At 50.8% G+C, this 10,671-nt stretch overlaps 1 protein-coding gene across 1 annotated transcript; it reads right to left on the bottom strand.

Moving 5' to 3' along the window:
- Positions 1 to 7,228: 7,228 nt before the first annotated feature.
- LOC122156551 (protocadherin beta-16-like) lies at positions 7,229 to 10,422 on the bottom strand. The gene has a single exon (XM_042811324.1). The coding sequence runs from the start codon at positions 10,405 to 10,407 to the stop codon at positions 7,972 to 7,974; it is 2,436 nt and encodes an 811-aa protein (XP_042667258.1). The 5' UTR covers positions 10,408 to 10,422; the 3' UTR covers positions 7,229 to 7,971.
- Positions 10,423 to 10,671: the final 249 nt, after the last annotated feature.

The raw sequence follows: 10,671 nt of genomic DNA, 5'->3' as shown, positions 1-10,671 counted from the left end.
TAAACCTTCATCTCGCCCTCCACGATCAGCTCACAGCGCAGCACGCATTGCTGCACAACGTCGCACAGCTGCTCCCTGTCGATCCTCTCGGCCGTCACCAAGTGGCCGCTGCTCGCATGCAGAGCGAAATACTGCGTCCTGCCTTGGGACACCACTCGGGCGCCGCGCCCGCCGAGCGCCGCCGGCTCCAGCGCCAGCTCCTCGGCCACGTCGCCCACGAACGAGCCCTTGGGCAGCTCCTCGGGCACCGAGTAGCGCAGCTGCCCCCACGCCGCCTCCCACGCCGCCAACAACACGCACCACAGCAGCGCCCGCTGCCTCCGGCCCCAGCGCTCTTCTCTCACCGTCATTTCCCCGCCTGTGTGCAGCTTCTCATTCGCCCCTTCCCGTCCGAAGCAGTCCTGGGTACCACCGGCGGCCCTCCTTGCCCCTCCCAGTGCCGTCCGTCCGAGATTCTGACTCCGAGCTCCCTGTGTCCTCAGGCCTGCAGCCCCGGGCTCGTTTGCCGGCTCGCCTCTTTTCCGCTGCACTCCTCCCATCGCTTTACCCAGTCTTAGCCAACAGCGACACTCGCAGCCGCGCACGACAACTGCAGTCTCTGCCGCAGCACTTACCTCCTTTCCACTTCTCTTAGCTTAATTATCTACTGCTAATGCCTCCAGCGTTTCACAAAACCGGGCGCCTGCAGTTCTGTTGGTTGTTCTTGCAGATCCTCTCAGAAGCCGAATTACCGTACCCCGGTATACGAATGCATAAGAAGGACAGCAGGTGAAATGAGCGAGTGTGGGCGGAGATAGCGCTGAGGTGCAGGGACCTGGCTTTCACTTTCTACCTCTCCTTTTGACACATTCTGCCCACTGCAGAAACTCCTAGGGGCTGCCAATTTTAGAGGACAAAAACTGCTTTAAAAACATTTATTTCTCAGATGCATCATGCACCTTGATATTCAGCTTAGTGAGATTGAGAACCAGCTGTTTTACAGCAGGCACTGATGGTTTATTGCGATGCCGGTGAGGGAAGCACTCATACTGTGAGCTGCCATCCACACTACCACTGAATAAAGTGGGAATAATAGGAAGAAATTAGCGTGGATAACCTCATTTCACTGGAAATGTTGGGAACCCTAAGAGTCCTATCTTCCAGAAGGACTTTGACCACATGCAACATGCCAAGGAGACCCCAGCTGTGAGCATTTCTCTTTTCACTTAAGCTATATTAGGGTTCCCTCATTTGTTCCAGATTGTATTTCCTCTTGCACTGTCACTGGACAACACAGGACCATCTTCTTTACACCATTCTTCCTGGTGTTTATTTCTATGTTAGGATCTCCTGCAGTATGACCCTCTTTTACTGGGGAATAATGAAACAGACACAGATGTGGCCTCAATAAAGGTGAGCAGAGGGAAGGATTACCTCCCTCAACCTGCTGGCAGTGCTTTGTCTAGTGCAACACAGGGCGCTGTTAACCATGTTGTGGAAAGGGCACACTACTGAATTACATTCAACTAATTGTCCACTGGGGGATTCTTGTAGCCTCTTCCACCAAGCTGTTTTTCTAGTGCATGTTTGCCCCCACACGCAGGACGTTTCATCCCTCCTTGTTGAATTCCATGACCATCCTTCCCATTCCTCCAGCTTGTCCAAGTCACTCTGGGAGGCAGTATGACCCTCTGCTGTACCCACTCCTCCTGGTTGGGTCATTTGCAAGCTTGTAAATGCCTGCACTCCATCATTTAATCCTTAATTATGATGTTAAGCAGAACTAAAACGAGTACTGACCCCTTGGAGGTGGGTTTGGGTGTACACCAACTAGACTTCACACAACTCATCACCACCCTCCAGGCCCTGTCCTGTCATCTTTTATGCTCAAGGATCATAATGCCCTCAGAGAGCTGCCAGCAGATCACTGCTCCCCTTACTTTCTTTTATCTACTGTAGGCAACATCTCCTGAGCAAATGTGCTTGCCCATTTTTACCCCAATCAAGGAACCAGATAAGAAAAAGCCTTCTAGCCTTTTAAAAACCCTGGTTCCTCTATAGAATTTTTACAGAATGAGGAAATCCATATTTGGAAGGGACCCATAAGGATCACTGATTTCAAGTCTTGGCTCCACACAAGACCAGCCACATCTCAAACTATATTTCTGAGTGCATTGTCCGAATGTTTATTGAACTGTGACAGGCTTGGTGGCATCACCACTGCCCTGAAGACCAGCAGTGACCAGCCATCCTCCAGGGAAGAACCTTTGCCTTATACCCAACTTGATTGTCCCCTGATGCAGCTCCATGCCATTCCCTTGGGTCCTGTTTCTATCACCAGACAGAGGAGATCAGTGAATTCCCTTCTAATCCCCTTTGTGAGTAAACTGTAGGCCATTATGAGATCTTCCCTCAGTTTCACAGTATGCTATTATAAAAGTGTCATAGTACCTCAGTAACTAAGTGTAGCAATTGGGCAGATCAACACAATAGAAAGATGCCATAAAGGAAGGGAAAAAGATTGCTTACCCATATCAGAAGATTTCAGATCTGCAGGGGAAAGCTCCATAAGAAAAAGACCTCCAAAAAACAGATCTTCCCCTGTTGCAGTCAGCCCTTAAATGAGATCCAAGAGAGGTGCAGCCAGGCTCTACCCTTCCAGTCACACAGCTGAATTGCCTTCACCCGTGCTCCCAGGGCTGACCTTCTCCTTTCCCCATGTGCTCAATCAGTGGTTCAGGCCATGATTCAACAGTTCCCATACACCCAGTATCATAGAATTGAAGAAGTCACAGAATCATGGAATCACAGAACAGCTTGGATTGGAAGGGACCTTAAAGCCCACTCAGTTCCAATCTTCCTGCTGTGGGCAAGATTTCCACCCACTAGATCAGGCTGCCCAGGGTCATATCCTCCTTGAATTTGAATGCCTCTAGGGATGGGGTATCCACAGCTATGGGCACCCTGTGCTAGTGCCTCACTACCCTCAAGGTAAAAAATTTCCTCTCAGCATCTAATCTAAATCCCCTTTCTTTTAGCTTAAAACTGTCCTCCCTTGTCCTATCATTATCAGACCATCTAAAAATCCCTCTACTGCCTATTTATAAGCTCCCTTTAAGTAGTGGAAGATTGCAATGAGGTCTCCTTCTCCAGGTGAGTGAGCCCAGCTGCTTCAACCTTTCTTCATAGAAGAGGTGCTCCAGTCCCTTGATCATCTTTCTGGCCTTGTCTGTTCTAACTCCAACAGTTCCTCTGTTGTGCTGAGGTCTGCAGACCCACACACAGTATTCCAAGTGGGACCTCATGAGGGAAGAATAAAGGGGGACAATTATCTGCCTCATATTGTTGGCTATCCTTCTTTTGATACAGCCCAGGACACTGCTGGCCTTCTGGGCTTCAAGCGCACACTGCTGGCTTGTGGCAAGCTTTTCATTCACCAGAACCCCCAAATGCATCTTCATGGGGCTGCTCTCAAGGAATCCTTCTCCCAGTCTGTACACTTACCTGGGATTGCCCTGACCCTTGCATTGCATTTGTTGAACTTCGTTCAATTCATACAGGCTCACTTCTCCAGCTTGTCCAGGTCCATTAGATGGCATCCCTTCTTTCTTTCATACCAGTTACACCACTCAGCTTAGTGTTATATGCAGGCTTGCTGGAGGTGCACTCATTCTCACTGTCTAGCTTGTTGATAAAGATGCTGAAGTGCTCTAGTCCCAAGATGAATCCGTGCCTTATCCTCTGAATAGTCCACCCTTCCAATTCTTCTCTCTCCAAAATAGAGATAAGGATGTGGGGTGGGAACATGTCAAAGGCCTTGCACAAGTCCAGGTAGATGATACCAGTTACTCTTCTTATGTCTATGCTGTCATTTCATTGTAGAAGGCCACCAGATTGGGCAGGCAAGATCTGGGCTTGGTGAAGCTGTGCTGGCTGTCTCACGTCACTTCATTCTCTTTCATGTACGTTAACCTAGCTTCCAGGAGGATCTGTATATCTTCATAGGCACAGAAATATGGCTCACCATGCAGTAGTTCCTCAAGTATTCCTTTCTACCATTTTTTAAAGTGGGAGTGACCTTTCCATTTTTCCAGTCTCTGGGGAACTCACTTGACAGCCATGACTTTTCAAATATGATGAGAGTGGCTTAGCAAATACATCAGCCATCAGGATGCACGTCATATAGATTTGTTGTCATGTTCCATCCATGAAGGGAAGGAGAATTCACGAACTCCCTCAGTTAGATAAGATAAAACTACAGTCAAGGTCCAAAGAAAATCTTCTCGTTTATCAGAGAGGTTACACTTCTCTTGGCCTTTCTCTTCTGATCGATGTACCTTAGAATCTCTTCTTGTTAACTTTCACATCTCTTACCAAGTTTAGGTTCCTTTACTTACCTGATCCCATCTCTGCATGTCTGGATGGCGCCTCTACATTATTCCCAGGCCTCACATCCCTGTTTCTGCTGCTTGTGCATTTCATTTTTATCCATCAGTTTGACCAGCGAATCCAGCCATGCCCATTTCCTGCCTTCGTTGTAAGTTTCCTCTTCTCTGGCTGAACAAATCATGGGATGTCAGCTGCTCCTCATATGTCCAACTTTCCTGATCCTTCACTATCTTCATAGGATTATCTCTAGTAGTTTTATGTCCTTAAATTGTGCTGCCTGGAACTGCACCCAGTGCTTGAGGTGAGGCCACAGCAGGCGGAGCAGAGCAGGACAATATCTTCCCTCACGTGGTTGGCAGTGCTGGGTCTGATCCACCCCTGAGCATGGATGGCCCTTTTGACTGTTGGACTATATTATGATGCAGATTCAATTTGTTGCCAGCTGGAACCCAAGCTCCCTTTCTGCCAGCTGCTCTCCAACCTCTCCTCTCCCCATCTGAACATATATCCATGACTGCCCTGTCCCATGTGCAGAATCAAGCACTTGCTCTTGTTAAACTGCATGTGGTTGGTTGTTGTCCAACCCTCTGAATTTTCAAGATCTCTCTGCAAAGTCTCTCTAACCTTGAAAGAATAAACATCTCCCAGTTTGATATCATCCCCAAACTTACCATACTGTCAAGGCTTAAGTCCAGGTCACTGTGATGTGATTTCATCAGTGATGAAAATATTAAAGAGAACTGGCCCTAAAATGGAGCCCTGTGGAACTGCAGTAGTGACTGGTCATCAGCTTGATGGAAGTCCATTTACCACAACACTTTGAGTCTTACTCATCAACCAATTGCTCACCTGTTGTATTATGTTTCTATCTAGCCATATGCTGGAGAATCTGTATAGGAAGATACTGTGAAAAAAGGTCTTGAAAGCTTTGCTGAAATCCCAAAAGATTACAACAGCTGGTTTTCCTTGTTCAGCTAGGTGGGAAGTCTTTTCAGAAGAGATTAAGCACATTGAATAGAACTTTCCCTTCATGAACCCATGTTGGCTGTGACCAATGACTGCATAGACTTTCAAGTGCTTTTCAGTAACTCCCAGCAAAATGTCCTCTTTAATTTTGACAGGTACCAAAATGAGACTGACAGGCCTGTAATTATCAGTGTCTTCAATTTTTCTCTCAGTGGCAATGACTGCCAACATGCAGTCAACTGGAACCTCTCCTGATTCCCAAGACATATAAAAAATAATTGAGGGGTATCTCATGATGACATCAGCCAGCTCTTTCAGTACCCTGCCACGAATCTTACTGGGACTCACAGATCTATATGTATCCAGGTGGCATGGTATATTCCATAAACCTAATAGAATAACACTGAAGAGTCTTTACCCACAACAACTTTTATTGAAAGAATGGCACTCAGGTGTTTTTTTATTTCAGTATTATAGACAGGATCATCTTGATTTACAAATACACAGTTTATAACTTCAGCTCAGCATGGCATGAGAGTTTCCAAATAGTGCTGTACCACATATCATCCCAATAATCAATTATTATACGTGGGGTGACAGTACTTCTTAAAGGGAATAGAGAAGACAGTTAAAACTGAGTTTGTAAAAGAAAAAGGGGGAAAAAAAGTGAGAGAATGCTAGAGTTGTAAGAAAAACCTGGAAATTCATATCATAGTAGATTTTCACACAGAGAAGCCTCAGCAAACAGGAATGAAGGCCAAAGAGGAAGGGCCTTGGTTGCACACGCTCATCTCGGTAGTGACTTCCATGCCCTATGAGGCAACTTGTGGACTTGTCCTAGAATGCATCCAAACACAACGTACATATTTGCACAGTTGAGTAAAGCTCATCCCAACATTATCAGTGCTGCTATAGTATGAGGCAACCCAAGGGAGACACATCATCCACCTTCTATAGACACCTTTTAAAGACTTTTTGTGCAGTTTTTAACTCTCCCTTAGAGAAATGTTGGACTCAGAGAAACGACCCATTTTGATAGTCAATATGCAAGAGCTCATATCATAATGTGTGGATGAGAGCAACTTCTTGGGAAGCCCCAGTGCAAATCATGTAGAAACAACTGTTACATGGAAAGACATTGAAGGCAAACTACTAATCTCAGAGAGAAAGAGATCTGTAATCCAGCAAAGAAAGCCAGTAATACTTACACTGCAATGTAACACAGACCTCACAGCTTCCTTGCCCAGCTGACATGGCAGGTAGGCTATGCTGCATTGTCCAGAGCAGAGGATTTATGTGCCCAGTCTCACAGTTTTGTTCCAGAACTGAGTAAGAAATTGTGAGGTCTATAGCTTCATAGAGCAGCAAATGGGACAAGACATTAGTGGGATAACAAGGAAATAAACACATTTCAGAAGCATATCAGAAAAGGTCACAAAACAGATGGAAAATATGTCTGCTTACAAGAGAGAAAAATTATTAGATATCGTTTAATGATTTTATATTGAAGAGGAGAGTAAAAAAGCGTTGTTCTCAATGAGCGTGGTGGTGACATTCTAAGAGAAAATGTACATTGATCTGGAGAAAATATAATGAGGTATCATAGCACAGATCACAATGAAACAGAAGTCATCAAACCTCTGTGTGTACAGATAGGATTCTAATTAAAGGACAACTCAGAAGGATGTCCCAAAGATTGGGTGTGAAGGGTGTCCAGAGTTATATGATGTTGTGGTCGTAATTTCAGGGGAGCAGAGTGAACAGATAACATTCTTGTGAAATGGGATGCAAACCACAACTGCGGAGCAAATCCCATGGAAATAAAGTTAATAATCAAATTAGATTTATTACAATCAACAAGCCATGAATCAGATGTAAGTGCAGACCCAGACCCTTTCACTGCAAACCCAAAAAGTCAGAAGGATCGTGAGGCCCCGCTTTCACGGTCTGTATTCGAGCACTACACACCGATGGCATTCAACACAAACCAAAACAAGTGGCAGAGGGAAGTTGCATAATGGGGAATTAAACAGAAACCTTCTTACCCTCTTCATGATTTCCATTAACGTCAGAGAATGCAGCCCATGTGCACAAAGCAAAGCTGCAACTCCCTGTGCATCCAGTGATCGTGGCTGGAAGATTAAATAGAGCAGGACAAATGTATTTCCAGGCTGGAGCATTGGAAGGTCCCACTCTCCTCACTCAGTGGCGTGCCTGGAAATGCTTGCATGCAAGCCCTCATCAGCTACAGGAAGCCAACCATTGCAACTGATGAACTCTGCTCGCTTCACAGGTGGCACCAAATCCAGCCCTCACATCCTGCACGCTCTGTCCTCATCCAGCTGGCAGATGGGCTGTCAGCAGAAACACACATTTCTGGGGACCTCTTGAAAGACAGGGAATTTCTGTTGTGCCCAGAGCTAGAAGGCTGAGGGACTGAAATCTAGGGGAGACTCAGAAAGCACACACTCACTTTCCTGTTAATATCCACAGCTTCCAATTACACTTACGTTCTTGTGGAATGGGAGGAAAACTACAAATGAAGATCTAAACAAGCAGACATGGAGATAACTATCAAAGCACAGAAGCCACACTAAACAAGCCTTGATGCTGCCTGAAGCGCAGACCCAGTGGTAATTAAAAGCCGTGAAACTGTCCCACAGACTGCATCCCGGGGCTCTCGACATCAGCATCCCCCACGGGGACAGGAACAGCAGGCAAATGCTCGGCATCGTCGCCGGCCACCCCCGTGCTGCAGCGCTGCGCCGGCAGGCTGGGCAGCACGGGCTTGAGGAACTGGAACTCGCTGCTGCCCGAGCCCGTGGTGAGGCTGAGCTCGTAGCAATAGGCGTGGGGCAGGGTCCCGGCAGCGGCCCCATCAGCCACGCAGCTCGGCACGCCGCTGGGGCCGTACAGCACGTGCCCGCTACTCGGCTCCTTGCTCTTGCACGCCTTGCACGCCGCAAAGGCCGCCGCCGACACCAGGAACAGGAGCGAGACCAAGACCAAGGCGACGATCAAGGAGGCGGTGAGGGAGCCGTCGTCGTCGTGCGCGGCGGGGCTCTGCTGCGGCAGCTCAGCGTCCCGGGAGCCGTGCAGGAGGAGCACGCTGAGCGCCGCGGTGGCCGACAGCGGCGGCCGCCCGTTGTCCCGCACCAGCACGACCAGCTTCTGCTTCGCCGCGTCCCTCTCCGTCGGCGGCCTCCTCAGCCGCACCTCCCCGCTTTGGGCGCCCACGGCAAACAGCCCCGGCTCCGTGGCCCTCAGCAGCCGGTACGAAAGCCACGAGTTCTGCCCCGAGTCGGCGTCCACGGCCACCACTTTGCTCACCAGGTCCCCCGCTTCGGCCCACGCGGGCACCGGCTCGCTCCAAGCAGGGCCGCCGTCCTGCGCGCTGGGGTGCAGCACCAGCGGCGCGTTGTCGTTCTCGTCCACCACCAGCAGGCGGACGACGACGCTGCTGCTCAGGGGAGGGGACCCCGCGTCCGCAGCGCTCACCACCACCTCCAGCTGCCTCAGCTGCTCGTAGTCCAGCGGCCGCAGCACGAACACGCCTCCGCTCTCGGAGTTCACGGACACGCACGAGCACGGCTCTCGCTCTGGCGGATCGGCCGCCACCAGCGAATAGCTCACCTTGCCGTTGGCTCCCGCGTCCGCGTCCCTTGCCTGCACGGCCCCGACCAGCAGCGCGGGGACGTTGTTCTCGTGCACGTACATGGTGTACGACGTCTGGTTGAACACGGGCGCGTTGTCATTCACGTCCGAGATGTCCACGGTGAACGTGTGGCTGCTGCTCAGACGAGGAGACCCTGCGTCTGCGGCCGTGACAACCACCGTGTAACGTGCCGTTTGCTCCCGGTCCAACGCGCTCACGGTCACCAGCTCGTAGTAGTTCTTAAAGGCCGGCCGCAGGGAGAACGACAGCTGTTCTTGCAGGGCACAGCTGATCTCCCCATTCACACCGGAATCCTTGTCGGTGACAGAGAAGAGGGCGACCACTGTCCCGGGTGCTGCATTCTCAGGGATCGGGCTGCTGAAGGAACTGACCACGATCTCTGGTGCGTTGTCGTTCACATCCACCACCTCCACCAACACTTTAGAGAGTGCTGACAGTCCTCCACCATCCACTGCCCGCACGCTGAGATCATATTTCTGTTTTGTCTCAAAATCGAGAGGCTGTTTTATTCGAATTTCTCCATTTTGGGGGTTGATTGTAAATGCCGGCTGGCTCTGGCTCACCACTTGGCTGAACTGATAGGAAATGTCACCATTAATTCCCACATCTGCATCAGTGGCCATCACACGGAGAACTAAGGAGTCCTGAGGGGCACTTTCCACAATGTGTCCTGTATATAAATCCTGGGTGAAAATGGGAGGATTGTCGTTTACATCCAGAACTTTGATGTGAATTTGAGTGGTTCCAGTCCGGGGTGGAGAGCCACCATCCGTTGCAACAAGAGTGAAATCCATTTCTGGCTGCTCCTCTCTGTCCAGAGGCTTTTGCAAAACCAGCTGGACCTGCATGTCATGCTCATTTTTTCTCTGATAGAAGACAGTGAAGAACTCGTTCTCAGGAACGATGCTGTAAGCCTGGATGTCATTGCTGCCAATGTCCAGGTCCTGAGCAGCTTCCACTGGGAAACGGGAGCCCGGGTCGCCCCTCTCAGGGATCAGTAAAGTCACCCGTTCGTCCGGGAAGACCGGCGAGTGGTCATTGATGTCCTCCACGGACACCTCAATGGGAAAGAACTGCAGCGGGTCGGCGAGCAGCAGCTCGAAGGCGAGCGTGCAGGTGCGGGAGCGTCCGCACAGCTCCTCCCGATCGAGCCGCTCGGCGACTACGAGGCGGCCGCTGCCGCGCTCTAAGCCAAAGTGCTGCCGGCCGGACGGCGAGGCGATGCGCGCCCGGCGAGCCCAGAGCTGCGCCGGGGCCAGCCCCGCGTCCTCCGCCACGTCGCCCACCGGCGAGCCGCTCTCGCCCTCCTCGGCCACGGAGTAGCGGATGGGCTCGCAGCGAACGCGCGCCACGCCCAGCAAAGCCCACACACACAGCACTTGCCTCGCAGCCGCCATGCCGGGCTGCCGGACACCCTCCGGCCGGCCGGGAAGCGCGCTCCTCCGCGGGAAGCGGCGCCTGACAGCGGCGCGGCGCGGCGGGACGGACGGTGGGTCTCCCTCCCCGCTCGGCTCTCTCGCCGCCTCTCGCCGACTGCGGACTGAGCCCGGAGCCCGGAGCGCGATCGTCACAGCGCGGCGGCGGCTCACACGCACCTCACGGCAGCACGGACAACCGCTCTCCGCCGCCGCTCTCCGCCGCCGCTCTCCGCCGCCGCTCTC

Source organism: Centrocercus urophasianus, unplaced genomic scaffold, assembly GCF_019232065.1.
Source record: "Centrocercus urophasianus isolate 14NV4802_14NV808 unplaced genomic scaffold, USGS_Curo_1.0 seq_1280, whole genome shotgun sequence".
In the NCBI taxonomy this organism is placed as follows: Eukaryota; Metazoa; Chordata; class Aves; order Galliformes; family Phasianidae; genus Centrocercus; species Centrocercus urophasianus.
The sequence above is the reverse complement of the archived record's forward strand: the minus strand, read 5'-3'. Positions and strand labels throughout refer to the sequence as shown.